This window comes from Maniola hyperantus, chromosome 28 (assembly GCF_902806685.2).
Source record: "Maniola hyperantus chromosome 28, iAphHyp1.2, whole genome shotgun sequence".
NCBI lineage: Eukaryota > Metazoa > Arthropoda > Insecta > Lepidoptera > Nymphalidae > Maniola > Maniola hyperantus.
Window position 1 is genome coordinate 4,331,692 of NC_048563.1, and position 21,462 is coordinate 4,353,153.

General features: G+C 38.0%; 2 protein-coding genes across 2 annotated transcripts in view; both read right to left on the reverse strand.

The window, feature by feature from the left end:
* Nucleotides 1-21,462, reverse strand: part of RNF220 (ring finger protein 220) — a 130,472-nt gene that overhangs the window by 64,046 nt on the left and 44,964 nt on the right. The window lies entirely within an intron of this gene.
* The window catches only part of LOC117995199 (monocarboxylate transporter 12-like), a 35,371-nt gene continuing 14,089 nt past the window's right edge, over nucleotides 181-21,462 (reverse strand). Inside the window, exons 3-18 of the mRNA XM_034983207.2 lie at nucleotides 21,243-21,365; nucleotides 20,421-20,554; nucleotides 19,849-20,042; nucleotides 19,065-19,208; nucleotides 18,184-18,250; nucleotides 17,989-18,104; nucleotides 16,923-17,048; nucleotides 14,968-15,116; nucleotides 14,483-14,561; nucleotides 13,351-13,477; nucleotides 12,273-12,428; nucleotides 11,089-11,231; nucleotides 8,754-8,859; nucleotides 8,297-8,370; nucleotides 6,879-7,025; nucleotides 181-6,460 (exon numbers count right to left, since the gene is read on the reverse strand). Coding sequence (XP_034839098.1) covers nucleotides 6,324-6,460; nucleotides 6,879-7,025; nucleotides 8,297-8,370; nucleotides 8,754-8,859; nucleotides 11,089-11,231; nucleotides 12,273-12,428; nucleotides 13,351-13,477; nucleotides 14,483-14,561; nucleotides 14,968-15,116; nucleotides 16,923-17,048; nucleotides 17,989-18,104; nucleotides 18,184-18,250; nucleotides 19,065-19,208; nucleotides 19,849-20,042; nucleotides 20,421-20,554; nucleotides 21,243-21,365 — 2,022 coding nt within the window. The 3' untranslated portion in view covers nucleotides 181-6,323. The remainder of the gene's footprint in view (nucleotides 6,461-6,878; nucleotides 7,026-8,296; nucleotides 8,371-8,753; nucleotides 8,860-11,088; nucleotides 11,232-12,272; nucleotides 12,429-13,350; nucleotides 13,478-14,482; nucleotides 14,562-14,967; nucleotides 15,117-16,922; nucleotides 17,049-17,988; nucleotides 18,105-18,183; nucleotides 18,251-19,064; nucleotides 19,209-19,848; nucleotides 20,043-20,420; nucleotides 20,555-21,242; nucleotides 21,366-21,462) is intronic.

A 21,462-nucleotide genomic window follows, 5' to 3' on the forward strand; every position in this document is an offset into this window, starting at 1 on the left:
AAGGAATGGTTAATTTTCATTTTTTTTTAATACCTGTAAAACAATTTATTTTAAGATTTAAAAAAAATATTTAAAAGTCGCTCAGCGAGCTATGTTGGTTATCACTCTCAGGGATAAAATTCGCAGAAAAACAAAAGCGACCGACATAAATATATTAAAATGGAATAAAACTACTCAAAATAAAACTCATACCAGTTGTTTTTAATATTTGTCATGATTACAAAGTTCACAGTACACATAGAGTTAGCGCTTACATTTATTTTTAGAATACATTTATTATTACCGCCAACATTCATTTATATACATTCCAAGTTTCATGTACATTCAGCGATCTAAATGTTCCACTAGATGCGGCACTTCTATACTCTGTCCACGGAAAGGAGTTAGTATAGCGCTCTCTCTGTTACGTAATCCTATACAAATGAGAGATAAAAATCTCAGTAGGCGTTAACCATTTTGAATCACCAACCAATGGGCATATCTCGGTCGACTTTCAATGAAAAATAAATTAATTTCTTTTTCATTAAAATATTAGTATTAGTATAATAATAAATATTAGTATTTTTATTATTCAAAGTTAGATAACTATACCAAGTGGGGTATTATATGAAAGAGCTTTACATTCTAAAATAGACTTTTATTTAATTAGCATAATAGTTTTTGATTCATCGTGCAAAATGTCAAAAAAATACGACTGTAATACGGATCCATCGGTGCGCGAGTCTGAATCGCACTTGGCTGGTTTTTTTTTTTTGAAAAACGTGTTTGTGATTGGTCGGTAACTCAAAATGGTTAACGTCCACTGAGAATAGATAGAGTATAGTGGAAAATTTATATCGCTGTTTCATTTACATTCCTTTCTTACTTCATTTACATTCCATTCTTACGGGGGATGGGTAAATACCTGTAGGCATGAACACATCACGAGATTACTTTATTCATATAAAATTAAGCAGTAACGATAATAATTTATCTTTGCCAGTATTTACTAGATAATAAATTAACGTATTAAGTAAAGTGGTCATTTGTAAGTAGAAATTATATTTTAAGTACATCCATTTTTCTGTTTTAGTCAAAACGTAGTAAGTAAATTATGAATAGGTATGAGTGGGTCTGTCTGTCTGTCTGTCTGTCCGTCTGTCTGTCAAGAAACCTACAGGGTACTTCCCGTTGACCTAGAATCATGAAATTTGGCAGGTAGGTAGGTCTTATAGCTGGCATTAGGGGAAAAATCTGAAAACCGTGAATTTGTGGTTACATGATATTAAAAAAATTAAATTGTGGTCATAAACATATTTTCAATTTTCGAAGTAAGATAACTATATGAAGTGGGGTGTCATATGAAAGGCATTCACCTGTTCATTCTTAAATAGATTTTTTATTTATTTTTATGTATCATAGGTTTTGAATTATCGTGCAAAATGTCGAAAAAAACTACTGTAGTACAGAACCCTCATTGCGCGAGCCTGACTCGCACTTGGCCGGTTTTTGGCATGGATATAGTCTGAAGAGTGACATAGGCGTCGTTGAAATAGAAAAAATGCATGCACTTAAATTACCTAGTGTACTTTAATTGGTATCCAACGACTAAGTAAATAGACATTTGACAACTTTTTAGAGAAAAAATTACTTTTCTTATAGTTAAGATTTTTTTGTATTTTTTTATGTTTTTGTTTAGGTAGTTAGTTATATCGGTACTTATACTAGTAAAATTTCAATACTCTTACAAGTTATTTGATCCTAATAAGATATTTTAAGTTTTTTCTCAAAAAGTTGTCAGTTTAAGTAATAATTTATTGGTACCTACAGTAGATATTATGTAAGACGCAAAGATATCAACTAATTGTGTAAAATTATAAGCACATTTTTTGACATTAGAAAATCTATAGTGTGGTAGCTGTCTGTGATTTTATCATTAATTAAAATATGTTCTAGAATCTATTGATACAATATGTTATACGTAGTTAGTTACACACTTCACATTACGAATAGTTTAGATTATAACATTAGTAAATTTTTGTTTGGCCTACGTGAATACGATGAACTTAGAAAAATGTAGGTAGGTACAAGTCCCGCAAACTGCTATTGCGCTGGCACCATGTCTCATTAACATCGAAATGGCGTCATTTTGACATCAGCTGAAATAAAAATAAACCATCAGCTCGAAACTTCAGTCTAGTGCTGACGTCACTAAAATGGCAGCCACGCTCATTAGCAATTTGCGGGACTTATAAATATGTCAATCACAGGCCACGAAAGTTTAAAATAAAATAAAATAAAAATCTTTTTTATTCGAATAAACTTTTACAAGTACTTTCGAATAGTCGGATGCATCTACCACTGGTTCGGAATGCCTTTCCTACCGAGAAGAACCAGTAAGAAACTCGGCGGTTTGAAAAAGTAGACGAAGCCTTATTCTTTGATCTCTATGTACTCAAGTTGTCAAGAGTGAATAGGCATCTTCTAGGCAAGCGCGCTCCATCTTAGGCTGCATCATCACTTGTCACCAGGTCTGATTGCAGCCAATCGCTAGTCTATAAATTATAAAAAAAACCTACGCTCTAGTTTGGCCAGAGATAAGTATAACTAATAATCTCTGGTTTGGCCATTTCAAACAAGAATTTTTAGGGTTCTATAGTCAACATGGAACCCTTAAAGTTTCTCCATGTCCCTACGTCTATCTGTCCACGGTGATAAGCTAAGGTTCAGTGGCTCAATTCTAGAAACTATAGTTTGGCATGTGTCCTAGTACTATAAGTACATACAAAGTAGTACTTACCTAAAATAAAATCTTGAAAAATAATTTTTTTTAAGGTAGGTAGGTCTTTTTTGCGCATCGGATCAGCCTGGCTGTCCAGCGCGGAAATGCAGCCATTACACACGGGTATGATTTGTATATTAATTAGATAAGGCTAGCTTTAAGTTTTATTGTAATATTTTCATTTTAAAAAAGGTAGGTAGGTGACTAGGTACTTGTCTTCCCTACACATAAAGTGGGGACGATTTTTTAGGGTTCCGTACCTCAAAAGGAAAAATGGAACCCTTATAGGATCACTTTGTTGTCTGTCTGTCTGTCTGTCTGTCTGTCCGTCTGTCTGTCAAGAAACCTACACGGTACTTGACAGGTAGGTAGATATTATAGCTGACATTTGGGGAAAAATCTGAAAACCGTGAAATTGGGTTAGATCACACAAAAAAAAATTGTGGTCATGAACTAATAATTAGTATTTTCAACTTTCGAAGTGAGTGACTATATCAAGTGGGGTATAATATGAAAGGTCTTCACCTGTACATTCTAAAACAGATTTTTATTTATTTTTATGCATCATAGTTTTTGAATTATCGTGCAAAATGTCGAAAAAATACGACTGTAGTACGGAACCCCCAATTCGCGAGCCTGACTCGCACTTGGCCGGTTTTTTTTCTTCTCCATCTTCTCTTTCAACTTTCTTGGCGTATGGAATAAGAAATTCTAATGCACAGAAGAAAGTAGGTACCACATATGCATCAAGGTATGCGATTGTATTAACTACATTTCATTTCATATACCTACCTAATATCTAATGTTCATTTTTATATGTTCATATTTTTGTGACATATTAAAGTACCAAATTCGTTAAACTCATAATATGTAACGTTTACTAGGTAAACTTAACATAACATAAAATGACTATATTTTATATGCGAATTCCATATTTTTATAAGCAAAACGATTCATGTCTGTTTTACAGTTACTTTAAGCGAAGCTCATTTTTGAAGCTTTCTTAAAGCGACTCAAATTATAACGTTAAAAATTAAAATCGAAAATTAATTTTGTATATTTTATAAATACTATCTGTCCCGGCTTACTCACGTGTGTAGTCGACGTTAGCCCGACTAGTTTCGAACCCATCCCGGGGTCCTTTTTCAAGGGAGTCCGTCCGCGCACGCGCCGCGGTTTTGACTGCGGGACGCACGTGCCGCTGCCCGTAGAGCCCGTTTGTATATTTTTCCACTTTGATGTGTGAGAAAATATTTTTATATTCATGCCATTACATATATTTCATTTTTAAATAAATTCAGCATAATTATGGAAATATATGAATAAAAATATGTAATACATAATGTGTCTGAATAGAAATGAATGCAATTTCATAACAACAAATAATGATTAAACAATGAACCTACATAAGATAATATACTTAATGTTTAATTTGTTGGATTTCTAGTCATTATCATCATCATCATCATGGTGACAATAATTGACAACTATAAAATAATTGTGGAAGTACTTATCATAATCACAAATGAATGCATTTTACTATTAAAATGTACCTACGCACTAAACTATTAAAATATTACACAATGACTATTATACGCATAATAATATGTATCGTTACATAAACAACCATTTTTTGTGAAACTCAAAGGTTCATTTAAATTTTTTCTACTATCTACTTTTTGTGAGTGAACATTTATTATATTATAATTTTTTATTCACGCATATCTAACTACTTTACAATTAATATGATCACATTTTCTGACAAATGAATAAATGTGGTATTATGGTTTTAAATGAATGCAATTGATTAACTATAAGACGTTCATTTATTTTTTTACTTATTTATTTAATCGAATTTTAATCCTCTTTTATTAATGCTGGCCCTAAAACATTTTATGACAAATAAATAAATGTGGTATGGTGATAAATGAATGCAACTGATTACTATACGACGTTAATTTATTTTTAAGTTATGGTGGTTTATTGATTAAAATCGAATTTTGAACCTCTTTTCTTAATACAGGCTCTAAAACATTTAGTATGACCAGAGTTGGTACGAGTACCTATTATAGAAACTATTATGTTACATTGAACGTGTATTATGGCCACGAATGAATGAAAATTCATTGAAATGACAATTAAATGTTATAGGTTGGCCGAAGGTAATGATTTTATGCTTATTTCGTAGTTTAAAAATATATGTAGATATCGGGTATTTACCGTGATTTATTGGTCGATATTCGCGACTCATGTAACTGAGTCAAATTAAAATCATCAAATTAAACGTGGTATGTTCCCGTTATCCACATTTATAATAATTAAGTCAGTTTTTTTGGCGAAGGTAGCGAAGCTGAAAGTTCGGTAGGACACTAAAAATTTGTAGAGCGTTGTCTCTGTCACTTATACCAATATCGACATTTTTGTATTAAATGTAATGTAATTATGTACTACTATTATTATGTATTAATAAGTAGACGGAATGACACACTTTTTAAACCTTCAGGTTTTTTGCTGTGTCTAAATTGGGTTTTTTAAACATTCTCTATGTTGGTAATTTAAAAAAAAATGACGTTTTTTCGGTCTCAACGACAGATAGTGCTCTACAAATTTGCTATCTCCTTCTAAAGGTCGATGTACATTACTTTCGGCCGCGTACTGTAGTTACCCTAGTTATAGCAGCAACCGTTATTTTGAAATAACGCCTTTACAAATTAGTTTCTTCAGATACTTTACTAAAAGCCAATTTTTCAAGGGCCAAATAATCTTTAACTGATAAACAAATTGGAAGTTTTAATTTTGCTAGTTTTGGTGTATTTTGTAAATCTGTAAAAATAAAAAAATTAGTTTAGATAGTAAAGTAAATTCTTGTTTGCAAACGAGAAAAAACAGAGAAACTGAAAACTAACACAATTGTATGCAAAGGTCTCCAACAGGTAACCTTTGACAAAAAGTATTTGTCATTCTTAGTGGTGAGATGGAAGGCGATGACAGGATGGTACCTAAGTACCATGCAACCGTTGACATATTGTCCTTTGATATATTGAAGTATTAGTCATCCAAAGTTTATTTCGTGACACAGTAAAATCAGCCCAAAAAGATTAAAACAGACAATACTCCAATACATTTCAATCGACTTAGGACTCATCTTTTTCATTCTTAGTGGTGAAATGGAAGGCGATGACAGGGATGGTACCTAGTATACCATGCAACCTTTGACATTCAAAGTTTATTTCGCGACACTGTAAAATCAGCCCAAAAAGATTAAAACAGACAATACTCCAATACATTTCAATCGACTGAGGACTCGTCTTCTTCATTCTTATTGGTGAGATGGAAGGCGATGACAGGGATGGTACCTAGCCTACCATGCAACCTTTGACATTCAAAGTTATTTCGCGACACTGTAAAATCAGCCCAAAAAGATTAAAACAGACAATACTCCAATATGGTACCTCAGTACCATGCAGCCTTTGACAAATTTAAGTATTTGTCATTCAAAGTCTATTTCGCGACACTGTAAAATCAGCCCAAAAAGATTAAACGGACAATACTCGAATACATTTCAATCGACTGAGGACTCGTCTTCTTCATTCTTAGTGGTGAGATGGAAGGCGATGACAGGGATGGTACCTAGTACCATGCAGGAACCCATGCCGTAGAAGCACCAGGAGTAGCCACCAGTCACATCACGCAGTAAACCTGCAAGTAAAGATAACTTATATAAGCTTAATGTAAAAAACCTTTTTTTTAGCCTACCGTCAAACATAAGTGTGGCTACTGATTTTGGGCATGGGCTCCTGAAACATTTTAAAAGAGCAGCCGCTGAGTTTCTTGTGGGTTCCTCTTGATAGGTACCTATGTAGATTCGACTCAAAGCACTTGGAAAAGTTTATTTGAATAAAAGTCTTTCTATTTCTATTAACGTAGGGACCTTAAAAATTATGGCCAATGTTACTCGGGATGATGTAAGGATTCTAACGATACCCCATACATTCAAATCAGCTCAAGTATTTAGATGTTGTGGTGGAATAAAAAACACACATTTAACCCTGAAAAAGTGTGGTAGTCTACACTTTTTCGTGCAGTCGTGTAAAAAGATAATATATTAGTGTCATACCAGCAGTTGGTGGTACGGAGACGGCGGCTAAACTCTGGAACATCCGTACCAGACCGTACGAGGAGGCGATGCGAGCCGTACCGAAAGCATCGGCTAGTAACACCGGGACGAGCAGGAACCAACAACCAAGGCACAGACCGTAAGCACCTAGAAATATCATCATGATCAACCCAACGCTGGCTCACTACAAAGCACGGGTCTCCTCTCAGAGTGAGAAGGGTTTGGCCATAGTCTACCACGCTGGCCATGTGCGGATTGGTAGACTTCACACACCGTTAAGAACATTATGGTAAACCCTCAGGCATGCGGGTTTCCTCACGATGTTTTCCTTCCCCGTTAAAGCAAGTTATATTTAATTACTTAAAACGCACATGACTACGAAAAGTTAGAGGCGCGTGCCCGGGATCGAACCCCCGACGTGGAAGGCGGACGTCCTAACCACTAGGCTATCACAGCTTAGAAATATAAAACTTATATAATTATAAAATACAATAAATAATATTAACATTTATCAACTATACCTTAACCTAAATTTCAATAATGTGAAACTCTAATCATATTACCTAAAGAAGAAATTAATACGTATCTAAACCATGCAAAAATAAATTGAATTTTTGGAGTAGGTACAAATTCACAAACTAACTTTTGTAATACTTATTAATAATATAACTATCTGTTTAACTAAGTATCCCTTAGCTAAGATATTTTTTGTAATAATTTAAAGAAAAAAATCGAAGTTCCAACAAATGATTATAGCTTGTATTCATCTAAAGCGATACTATTCTGAATTAATGAATATAAATTTAATGTATGATGAAAATATTTACATGTTTTTTTTTAATCGTTTGACTTTACATAGTAAAAAATCTTAGGTAAATGTTCTTAAATTTTAAAGTCTTACAATATTGCTACACATGACCAATGCACTGGCAAACTGTGCAAAGTTTTGACGGTATCATTATACAGGGTGTAACCGTAACCAGAATGCTAGCAAAAACGAAGACAGGTGATGATTACTGGTATACCACACCTACCACAAAAGAAAACGCGAAAAAAAATATAAAGAAAATCCTATATTTTGTAAAAGTTCACGATATATTGCAAATAAAACGTCTGACTAACGCTAGAGGTCAACGAACGTTGCGTAAGCCACTCGGAGTCAATGCCGCGTCGTAGGTGGAGCATTGACCCGAGTTTTGCACGCTATACATTGCGGGTTTGAAAAATACTAAATCACTAAAACTACGAAATGAGGCAAATGGTTATTGGTATTGGATTGTGTTTAGGTAGTATTAAGTTTTTGCTAGCGTTCTGGTCACACCCTGTATGATGAGTTAAAAAACAGATATACAAAAACCTGAATTCAAGCTTCTACCACAAGAAAAAATATAATATTCCACTTCTAGAGTCACACTTACCTGATGCGACAGCTAAACCCCACCAAGACGTCAAACTTGGCAAAGATAGCACGGCTATTCCAGCAATCAGGATGCTAGGAAATAACAAAAATCAGTCATTATATCTAGGACCCTCAAAGTAAGCCTAAGTCTAAGGGTGAGATTTGTAGAGCGCACTTTGACTTAGCTTAGACTTAAGACAGAGTTAAAACGAGACAGAGCTATATCTCTTCCATAAATCTGTCTCGTTTTAACTCAATCATAAATCTGAGTAAAGCCAAAGTACGCTCTATAGATCTCAGCCTAAGTATAGTGCCCGGCAAACAACTTTGATCTGAAGCAGCGTAGTGGGACAAAGTTGGCGAATCCGGGATGCGAAAGTCGACGTATCCACCAATCGCGTGCACCTGCCATTCGCCAACCAATCGCGTCAATGTTCAAGTCGTTTGCCGGGCACTGTAAGGTTAGGTTTAGTTACCTGAGTATATACGCCTTTCTTCTGCAAAATAGATGTAAATCGCAAAGGTATCCTAGGCCTAGGCGACCGCATAGATCTAGGATAGCGCTGATTGCTACCAGGTGACCTGGAAATAAAGCCCACAAATATAAGTTAACTGTTAAGTAAGTTAAACAGGGCAGTTTCATTTTTACAATTTTAACTTTAAGCGGTTTCATTGTTACATGTTCATTATTACACCATTTGTTATCAATAATTAATTTGTTATTATCAGTTTATTAACGGTTTGTCCCGTCTTATATAACTCATTGTTACATAGATAACAATGCGTCCAACACATTCCATTTCCATTTGATAGACTCATTTCAACAACCTGCACTTGGCATGCAATTAAATTTAATTTGACAGTGGCAAAGGTCGTGTCATTAAATTCATTACATAGTTTCAATGTTACAAAGTTTCATTTTTACACATAATTTCATTGTTACACATAATTTCATTATTACAAATACAAATGACACAAACAGTAGACTCTAGAGCATACCAGCGGCGGCTTTGCTGTGTCCAGCAGCGACAGTATACGCGGGTAGATAGTACAGCGCGTATGGTGACCCACACGACATCAGCGCCACGGAGGCGCACAGCAGACCGAAGCGCCACGACTTTAGCAGACGTCATAGTGTGCAGTATCTTACCAGCGGCGGCTTTGCTGTGTCCAGCAGCGACAGTATACGCGGGTAGATAGTACAGCGCGTATGGTGACCCACACGACATCAGCGCCACGGAGGCGCACAGCAGACCGAAGCGCCACGACTTTAACAGACGTCATAGTGTGCAGTATCTTACCAGCGGCAGCTTTGCTGCGTCCAGCAGCGACAGTATACGCGGGTAGATAGTACAGCGCGTATGGTGACCCACACGACATCAGCGCCACGGAGGCGCACAGCAGACCGAAGCGCCACGACTTTAACAGACGTCATAGTGTGCAGTATCTTACCAGCGGCGGCTTTGCTGCGTCCAGCAGCGACAGTATACGCGGGTAGATAGTACAGCGCGTATGGTGACCCACACGACATCAGCGCCACGGAGGCGCACAGCAGACCGAAGCGCCACGACTTTAGCAGACGTCATAGTGTGCAGTATCTTACCAGCGGCGGCTTTGCTGCGTCCAGCAGCGACAGTATACGCGGGTAGATAGTACAGCGCGTATGGTGACCCACACGACATCAGCGCCACGGAGGCGCACAGCAGACCGAAGCGCCACGACTTTAGCAGACGTCATAGTGTGCAGTATCTTACCAGCGGCGGCTTTGATGTGTCCAGCAGCGACAGTATACGCGGGTAGATAGTACAGCGCGTATGGTGACCCACACGACATCAGCGCCACGGAGGCGCACAGCAGACCGAAGCGCCACGACTTTAGCAGACGTCATAGTGTGCAGTATCTTACCAGCGGCGGCTTTGCTGTGTCCAGCAGCGACAGTATACGCGGGTAGATAGTACAGCGCGTATGGTGACCCACACGACATCAGCGCCACGGAGGCGCACAGCAGACCGAAGCGCCACGACTTTAACAGACGTCATAGTGTGCAGTATCTTACCAGCGGCGGCTTTGCTGCGTCCAGCAGCGACAGTATACGCGGGTAGATAGTACAGCGCGTATGGTGACCCACACGACATCAGCGCCACGGAGGCGCACAGCAGACCGAAGCGCCACGACTTTAACAGACGTCATAGTGTGCAGTATCTTACCAGCGGCGGCTTTGCTGCGTCCAGCAGCGACAGTATACGCGGGTAGATAGTACAGCGCGTATGGTGACCCACACGACATCAGCGCCACGGAGGCGCACAGCAGACCGAAGCGCCACGACTTTAGCAGACGTCATAGTGTGCAGTATCTTACCAGCGGCGGCTTTGATGTGTCCAGCAGCGACAGTATACGCGGGTAGATAGTACAGCGCGTATGGTGACCCACACGACATCAGCGCCACGGAGGCGCACAGCAGACCGAAGCGCCACGACTTTAGCAGACGTCATAGTGTGCAGTATCTTACCAGCGGCGGCTTTGCTGTGTCCAGCAGCGACAGTATACGCGGGTAGATAGTACAGCGCGTATGGTGACCCACACGACATCAGCGCCACGGAGGCGCACAGCAGACCGAAGCGCCACGACTTTAGCAGACGTTATAGTGTGCAGTATCTTACCAGCGGCGGCTTTGCTGTGTCCAGCAGCGACAGTATACGCGGGTAGATAGTACAGCGCGTATGGTGACCCACACGACATCAGCGCCACGGAGGCGCACAGCAGACCGAAGCGCCACGACTTTAGCAGACGTCATAGTGTGCAGTATCTTACCAGCGGCGGCTTTGCTGTGTCCAGCAGCGACAGTATACGCGGGTAGATAGTACAGCGCGTATGGTGACCCACACGACATCAGCGCCACGGAGGCGCACAGCAGACCGAAGCGCCACGACTTTAGCAGCGATACGTCAAGGTACCTGCGAAGCAAAAAACAAATTCAAGATTCCTAATAAATAAAAGCCCAGTAAGGTACTTTGACTTCTTTGAAGATTAATTCGTATGCGTCTGTCTACTAATTCGAAAATTGCTGTGCCCCTACGGGGTACCAATATCGCTATAATGTAAACTGTGATTGTAATTATTATAAAAATCATTGTACTTAACTCAATAAGTATCTTAATAATATTAATTTAAATCAGTATTCCAATAAATACATAATAATAATATGACATTCAAATTATTCAATCAAATGAATGTAAATGAACATGGAATGTTTTTTTTTTTTTTTTTTTAATAAATATAGCGAGCAAGCGAGCAGGCGGGTCACCTGATGTTAAGTGATTACCGCCGCCCATGAACATTTGCAGCACCAGAGGAGCCGCCGATGCGTTGCCGGTATGTTAATAAATGAATGCTTGTGGTAATAGACATGGATTTTGTGACAATTTATAAATGGAACATAATTATGTAAAATTGCAAATGATCATGAAATAATATAATAAATAAAGTATAAGTAGGTAATTAATTAACAATCCATACTAATATTTTAAAGCTGTCTGTTACCTTTTCACACTTTGACGATAGCTTTTAAAATTAATTCCACACGAACGATAACAGCATCTAGGTATGTAGTCATTATAATATTATGTATACCTAGTTCTACTATTAAATTTCTATTAAATTTTCCATTATTTATTTAGTATTCCTTCCATCTTCTAAACATATAAAAGGAAACAGACTGACTGACTGACTGATCTAGTATCAACGCACAGCTCAAACTACTGGACGGATCGGGCTGAAATTTGGCATGATAGCTATGACGACGTAGGCATCCGAGGAAAGGATTTTTGAAAATTCAACCCCTAAGGGGGTGAAATAGGGGTTCGAAATTTGGGTAGTCCACGCGGACGAAGTCGCGAGCATAATGCTAGTATAATATATAGCTTCCATCTTAGAGTTTTTGGTCACTTACCAGTTACCATCACCAAGAGTTAATAAAATGACAAAGAGTGACAAACCTGGAAATCGTCCCGATACAGCCTCTCTTCTCTTCTTTTTCTTCTAAGTTCTCTTCTTTAACTTCTTCTTCTTCTATCTTCTTTGCGTTAATGGCGGGTTCTGTGAGCTTGTTCTGGATAATTCTACTTGGCAATGGAGGCTTGATGTATAGGGATCTAAAAGAATTGCTTTAGGTAAAATAACAACATTTGGTTCTTTCTAAGGCGTTTGACACCGTTTCGAGATTCTAATTTCATTAAAAAATGCGATTTTTTTATTAAACAAAGTCAAAAGGCGTTACTTAGGATAAAAAATCAATAGGAATGTATTTACATAGATGTACATGTTGTCATAGTTATATTTTTTGAGGGTGTACTCCAAGGAAGTTTGCTAGTTCCCATACCATATTTTATCGTCTAATTTAAGCACCGTGTAATCTTAATATGTTATTGACTTCCTATTCGGGGGTCTGGGCCCAGAGTTCGATCCCGGGCATGCATTTCTAAGTTTTTGGAGTTGCCTTTGCTCAGACTTAAGTTTGAGTTAAAACGAGACAGATTCATAGGAGGACAGGAAGATTTTTTTGGTTTTGCACGAATTTTTTTTTGGTGGTTCTGTATCGATAATTTTGTACCTTTTTGAAATAATTTTTTACCTTAAAAAAAATTCCGACGAATTGAGAACCTCCTCCTTTTTTTGAAGTCGGTTAAAAATAAGCAAATCATGGTCATACTATTAGTAAACAAAGCACGCTATAAGCACGCTAGCTGACTCTGACGTTTCCCCTTAAAATAAAAGTACCAAGTTCGCATCTTAGACGATATTAAAGCGCGCAGAGCAGAGGTCAACGGCCGCTGCACGCGTTTAATCAACAGCTGAAGATAACGTTTGTAGGGTGACCCCAATCATCTGTTCAAAAGTGGATATCTTTGGTAAACGATAACTTTGGTATTCTTAAGTAAAATAAAAAATAAAAAAATACGTGCTACTTAAATTTCGTTTCTTATACAACATAAAAAAAATGTGCAAAACCAAAAAATCTTCCTGTATAGCTCTGTCTCGTTTTAACTATAGATCTCAGCCTTAGTTAGAACTCACCGACTAAACTGGCGGCCTCTGGCTTTGTAGACGCAGGTGCTGTCAGTTGACAGATCCTCAACGGAGTGTAGGATGGAAGACGAGCGAGTCGGCCGGAGTCGCAGGCGCGCCACGTCTCGCGGTAACCCTGAAAACAATTTAAGTCTTTTTTAGGGTTCCGTACCTCAAAAGGAAAAACGGAACCCTTATAGGATCACTTTGTTGTCTGTCTGTCTGTCTGTCTGTCAAGAAACCTACAGGGTACTTCCCGTTGACCTAGAATCATGAAATTTGGCAGTTAGGTAGATCTTATAGCTGACATTTGGGGAAAAATCTGAAAACCGTGAATTTAGGGTTAGATCACACAAAAAAAATTAAATTGTTGTCATGAACTAATAATAAGTATTTTCAATTTTCTAAGTAAGATAACTATATCAAATGGGGTATCATATGAAAGGTCTTCACCTGCGCATTCTAAAAAAGATTTTTATTTATTTTTATGTAGCATAGTTTTTGAATTATCCTGCAAAATGTCGAAAAAATACCACTGTAGTACGGAGCCCTCATTGCGCGAGCCTGACTCGCACTTAGCCGGTTTTTTTAATTTATAGACTAGCGCTTGGCTGCAATTGACGAAGATGCTATTCACTCTTGTCTTGAAGGTACCCATTAATGTGGCAAAATAACGTAAAATTATGACTTTATAATTTTATTAAAGTCGTAATTTACGAAATCACGATAAATCCAAAACTATAATAATAAATAAAAATTTGTATTTTTTTGTGATGTAACCATAAATTTACGGTTTTCGGATTTTTCCCCTTACGTGTGCTATAAGACCTAGACAAATTTCATTGTCCTAGGTTAACGGGAATTACCCTATAGGTTTCTTGACAGTCAGACAGACAGACAACAAAGTGATCCTATAAGGGTTCCGTTTTTCCTTTTGAGGTACGGCACCCTAAAAAATCTAGTCATTTGTTAATGCGCACGGCAAAGTATAAGGTAAGTTCTAAGTTTTCTAATACAAGCACGGCAGAGCGACCGCCAAGTTCTATTACAAATAATAATAACAATTTATTCAATAGGAGACCCGTGCTCTGTAGTGAGCCGGCGATGGGTTGATCATGATGATGATGATTCATTATCTTACCAACTACTCCCAAAACGTCCATTCCTTCAGAATCTTCGGAATCTGACATATTGTGTGATGGTAGTGGAGGCCGCGCCACCTAGCGGAATAAATGATTTCATTTATTTATGCTATGTAGCTTATTTCCGCGACTTCGTCCGCGTGGACTACACAAAGTCCAAACACCTATTTCACCCCCTTAGGGGGTGAAATTTCAAAAATCCTTTCTTAGCGGATGCTTACGTCATAATAGCTATCTGCATGCCAAATTTCAGTCCAATCCGTCCAGTAGTGTGAGCTGTGCGTTGATAAATCAGTCAGTCAGTCAGTCACCTTTTTCTTTTATATATTTAGATAAAAGATTACTATTACTAGCTGATGCCCGCGACTTTGTCCGCGTGAAAGGTTTTTAAAGATCCCGTGGGAACTATTTGACTTTCCGGGATATACTCTAAACCATTGAGCTATTATGGCTTAAAATACATTGTCAAGTCATATGTACATACCTCGATCAGACTGGGATGTATAATTTCAGTCAGTAAGTTAGTTCGTTTCTCGTCACTCAGCATCGCGTTCTTCTGGTTCATCGTCATTTCAGTTTCAGTCACGAACAGATTCTGGAGTTTGTTGTCTTTGTTCGACACTGCTGTTTTACCTGAAACAAATAATAATTGTACAATGCGACAAGGCTCTCTTGGCACTTGAATAACATTGACGAGGAGGGCGCTGTTGGAGAACAAAGGCTTAGAATATTCAAACAAGAACAAAGGGGACACTTGACGGCTATAGCCTTGTCGCACTGTAAAGTACCTACTCGGCAGGAACATTTTAGAAAGAGATTTCTGCTTCGTAGAGCGTCGTCTGTGTCACTCATACCTATGTGACGTTTTGTCGGTTTCTACGACAGAGACAAGCTATACAAAACCATTATCTAAATATATAAAAGGAAAGAGTGACTGACTGACTGACTGACTGATCTATTATCGCGCAGCTTAAACTACTGGTCGGATCGGGCTGAAATTTAGCATGGAGATAGCTATTATGACGTAGGCATCCGCTAAGAAAGGATTTTTGATTTCCTGCCGGATTTGCTATCATTTTTCCCGTAAGATTTTAATCGTGGGACACCACAAGGTAGTCGCTTAGGACCTTTACGTTTTTTAATTTACATCAATGACTTATATAACTCAGCATGATTAGTATAATGTATGTGGAGGGGAGAGGGGGGCACGCAGCTTAAAACCAACTGCTTAAATGATGCAAAAGTATGGTGTCACACAAAAAGTTTTCTTTGGGTCTATATTTTTCTTGCTTCACATAAGCCTAGAGAGCTATAGTCTCAATAGCTCAACCGGTAAAGGAGTGAACTGAGAACCGAAAGGTCGACGGTTCAAACCCCGCCCGTTGCACTATTGTCGTACCTACTCCTAGCACAAGCTTGACGCTTAGTTGGAGAGGAAAGGGGAATATTAGTCATTTAACATGGCTAATGGCTAATATTCTTTTTTTTAATGCTTATTTTAATTTCATCATCATCAAATCATGCTTTTGCCGATCCACTACTGAGTATGGGTATACCTAAAATGGCTTAGGCCATAGTACATACTACATTACGCCAACCAAGTGTACATTTACAGACTGAGAACATTATGGAAAACTCTCAGGCATGATGGTTTGATCACCGTTAAAACTGGTTAAAACGAATGATATTTAATTGCTTAAAATTTTTACAAAAAAAAATAAAAACCGACTTCGTTACACAAACACTAAAAATTGAAAAATAATTTAATTTATTACCGAATATATTATGTATACAAGAGTTAATATAGTTCCATAATAATACTTTTTGGTGCCGGTGCCAATTAGCTTTAGCTGCGCGAATCGTCTAGACTTCATATTTTTATGGGACTCCACCATGGCACCTCATTGGCACCGACCCCAAAAAATATTATTATGGAACTATAATATTAACTCTTGTATACATAATATATTCGGTAATAAATTAAATTATTTTTCAATTTTTAGTGTTTGTGTAACGAAGTCGGTTTTTATTTTTTTTGTAAAAATTTTTTATTTCACAATTTTTAGTGGCCCCATGGAATTATGCTATGACTGGTTAAAAGTCTACTGTTTACTAAGCTATTACACTGATCGCGAGCAATTTACTCTTATCCGTTGAGGAGTTCCAGTATCTATCTTCGAAGATGTTCATCAGATCTTCACCAAATTGAAATGGGACCAACTTTGAAGTATACCCTTTCAAACAAAAAAAGAATTTTCAAAATCGGTCTAGGCGTTTTCGAGTAATCGGGGAACATACATAAAAAAAAAAAAAAAAAAAAAAAAAAAAAAAAAAAAAAAAAAAAAAAAAAAAAAAGATTCCGACGAATTGAGAACCTCCTCCTTTTTTTGAAGTCGGTTAAAAAGGAACACAGCTCCAAAGTTATTTATTATAACTTACCTTCAGTAATATCGTTCAGTAACGTGGTATTTTCTGTAGTGGTCGTAGTGACAGGGGTGACAGCGCGTGGGGTGGGCGGCGGACGGTACAGAGTAGCTGATACGCACACGTGGAGCATGCCACCACCTGAAAAGTATTTTTTTTTACCAAAGCTGAACTTATTATTTACTTATTCTCCTTTATTTATATTACTAGCTGACCCAGCGAACTTCGTTCCGCCTAACAGTCGATTCAATTCAGTCGAGTCGAAAGAATGAATGAAATCGGACTACGCGTTAATGAATTACAACTCAGTATACATTTTAACTTTCATCCCCTCTCCTACGGGAACCATGCTGAATTTCGGGATAAAAAGTATCCTATATTCTTCCTCATAGTATGACCTCAAATCGTACCAAGTTTCATTGGAATCCATTCAGTAGTTTCAGCGTGATGCGCGGCCGTGATACAGACAGACAGACAGACAAAAATGAAAAAAATTACAGTTTTGGGTTCAGTATCGATTATAGAGTGCCCTCGAAAAAAAATTTTTAAAATATCTTCAATGTACAGAATTTGACCTGTTACAGTTTTATTATATTGACGATTCTCCTAAACGAGGGTATAACACGGCAAGCGTCCAAGCACAGATTTAACATTGTAAAAGTGTAATCTCGATAGCTCAACGGTTAACGGAGTTGGACTAAAAAACCAAAAGGTCGACGGTTCAAACCCCGCCCGTTGCACTATTGTCATTCCTACTCCTAGCACAAGCTTGATGCTTAGTTGGAGAGGAAGATAAGATAAGATAAGTTTATTAATTGCAAAATTGTATGTACATAGGGTCTTAAAAATATAAAAGTCCAATTACAATCTGCCATCAATGGCGCGCAATTTTAAAATAGTGTCAGTAACACATTTAGTTACAATTAACATAAATACTAAAAAAAATAATTAAAATATGATGTCAGAGAAAACCTAAAATAGTCTTATTTAAGTGCATGTTAATAAAAGGGGAATATTAGTTATTTAACATGGACTGAAAACTACGAACCGTGTTCGTATTCTCGATCCAGGAAGAACTTACCTAAAAGCAAAACCGTCCCGTGCAGTCCATATGAGTCCACCAATTTCTCGATCAGCATTGGAAATACAAAGCTGCCAGCAGCCGTCCCGCTCACACAAATTCCGTTTGCCATCGCTCTGAAAGAGATAGAAAGCTAAATAGACTATGATCAAAAAGAAAATTGCCCACTATAAACTTATCAAATTGTAAATTTACCTGTGCTTATCAAAATACTGTGATACTATGACGATACCAGGTGTTGTCGAGAGACCACCTCCAATTCCTGAAAAGAATTGCAAACGTGATTAATTTACAAACCCAAGGTTTTTAAATTTTTGCCCATTGTTGCCAAAAGCCAAGTTCTTATAAGAAAAAAATTCTAACAAGAACGGCGATACGCTGACAGTGTGTATTTTACGCGATATTTTTCCAGCATACGTCATTATTTCTATCCTAGTTTATAATCAAGTAATAATATTTATTTCCATAACTGTGGAAAACTTTTATTGCCCTAATGATTTATAATACTATAAGCGGACTCTAATTAAAAATCGCAGATATACTAAAGGCAAAAAAGATATTAAGGACTTTGAAATTTTTTCCTAACTACTCGTAGCTTCTAGAATTTAATTTAGAAACTCCGGATACAGGAAAGGATTTAATAGACCGTGATAAGGCGCAGTGTTGGTAGACCCTTCACTAGAAAGACTGACGACATCAAGCGAGTCACAGGGAGCCGCTGAATTCAGGCGGCGCAAGACCGTGGTGTGTGGAAATCCATACAAGAGACCTATGTCCAGCAGTGCACGTCTATCAGTTGACCATGATGATGATGATGATGTGATAATGAATTATGTGATACTAGATGATGCCCGCGACTTCGTCCGCGTGTTTTTTAAAAATCCCGTGGGAACTCTATAATTTTCCGGAATAAAAAGTAGCCTATGTCCTTAACCGGGATGTAAGCTAACTCTGTACCTAAATTGTAAATTTCATCAAAATTGGTTGAGCTGTTGGGCCGTAAAAAGCTAGCAGACAGACAGAAAGACAGACACACAGACATACTTTCGCATTTATAATATTAGTATGGATTTTACCAGTCATGACTCCAAAACTCAGAAGCAGATGTAGCAGTCCCGTGCTGAAGTACGATACAGCGAGTCCAGTAGCGCAGAACAGACCTCCGATGAATACCACCAGGCGACAGGAATATTTCTCGCATAGAGCTGATGATAAAGGAGCTGGAAGGAGCAAGGAAGGCATATTATTGGTGATTGGCAAGCCAAGGTAAGACGTCCGCCTGCTAATCGGAGGTCGGGGGTTCACTCCCAGGCACGCACCTCTAGCTTTTCGGAGTTATATGCGTTTTAGTTATTAAATAGTTCTCCATAATGTTCTCAAAGTTGTGTGAAGTCTGCCAATGCAAATGACTATGCCCATAACCTTTTTCATTTTAAAAGGAGACCCGTGCTCTGCAGTGACCCGGTATGGGTTGATAATATAATTGGCAGTAGGGTATATATTTAAGGTATCTGTAAATAATATTTTAATGTGTATGTATTTTTAATGTAATTTTAATGTAGTTTTAATTAATGTAACATTGCATACCGCAAGGTAGAATTTGGATGTACACTAACCTTTAAGATCTGTAAACTAACCCAAATTCGCAATAAAAAGAATTGAATTGAATAGGTTCCGTGAGCTATACGATGTACTCTATTAAAAATTTGATCTGCAGGCAGAGGTGCAAAACACTGTACCTATCACGTATCACGTACTAAAGTCGCAGTGTATCCAGCCAGTAGGAGTATTTCTCGCAGAGCTTCAGATGAGTCGTGAACGCTAATCTGGAGGTCTTGATGACATCCCTAGGTCACGTACCCAGGGCCAAACACAGAGTGGAGAGTGCAGCTGGAATCCAGGAGGCGACGCTCTCTGAAGAATCAGGGAAGGTTTCCATTATCTCCACGTAGAGAACGCCATACGACTTGAATAACCCGGCTACCCAGAATTGTACCATGAACGCACCGAACACCACCACCCAGCCGTAACCACCGTCTGGTGGAAAGGATACGCTGGAACAAATTAAAATACATTACAGTTAATAGCAAAAACTCTAATACTTTCTTCTTAGCAATGAAATTAAGAAAAGACTCAAGCCTTTAGGATGTGGTGATAATATTAAACTCGAAAGGAAACAGCGATGATACGAGGTGGTGGAAAAAAGAAATATATTATTGGCATTATCGGCTTTACCCTTTTTAGCTCCCCTTTCAAGTGAAAGGAGAGCTTAAGAAAATACTGTATGCTGTTGAAGATGAACACATACCATGGATTTCTTTAAAGTAGCCTGGTTTCTATTGGAAAAGTACTTGCTTAATATACCTAGGTACCCAATAAATATTTAACGCATTACGACTAAAGATTGCGAGGGTCTAGCAAATCAAACTCACTCGGTGGAACTGTCATGCGGCCTCAGTTTCCTCGATGCTGCCAGCAGAGGCCGCGCCGTCACTGAGGACAGCGTCAGCAGAGAGTCCTCCTCTTGGTCAGTCGGCGACATCGCTGATAAATATGCGCCGACTTGCTGATGAATAAAAGCATAAATATTATAAAAAATCCTTTGAATATGTACCAGCATCTTGAGAAATAAACGTTGACAGCTAGTATACGATTTTAGTTTAAGGCTAGCGGCAACTTATTTTTTTAAGGTTAGCTTTAAGTTTTGTAGTAATTTTTTCATTTAAAAAAAACTGAAAATATTGAAATTGAAATTCAATAAACAAATAAATTAATAACAACAAAAAACAAGTTTCATTTAAAAGGTTCAGAAAAGAAAATTTGTAAATTTATTATAATCCCTTGAAATGTGCAACAATTTTTATTCAATCCAAGTTTGGGAGTTCCCTCCAACTCTGTAAAGGCTATAGGTTTTCAGTACATTCATATTTGCTAATGGAAGCTCGATAAACGTCCATAGGCTCATTAGATACTCTCAAATTGCCCCTAACAATTTTGATGGAGTCAGCTCCAACCCAAGTTTTGTACAGCATAAAGCCCGTAGTTCATGTAAAGGGGCTAATAGAAAGAGCAACCTCCGAGTTTCTTGTTGGTTCTTCTTGGTAGGAAAGGCATTCCGAACCAGTGCCAGTGGTAGATGCATCTGACGATTCATAATACTTGTAAAAGTTGAATTGAATAAAAAATATTTTTATTTATTTAGATAGGGAGCTCCGTGCAGAGTTGTAACAGCTAAAGGTCTACAGTTCACTTACAGTGGCTAACGGCAGCTCGAGTAGCAGGCTGACTGGACGCTCCCGCGGCTCCGTGCGCTCACTTGGCTCCGGCGGTGCCGACTGTATTGACAGCAGCGATCCCGCATTGTCCGGAGAGAGTACCTAGCATAAACAATAGAAATTGTGGATTAAAAAATACTAATGATGACAGGTAAAAAGAGCTGACTGCTTGGCTGACTGGCTATCGCATCGAGATAGA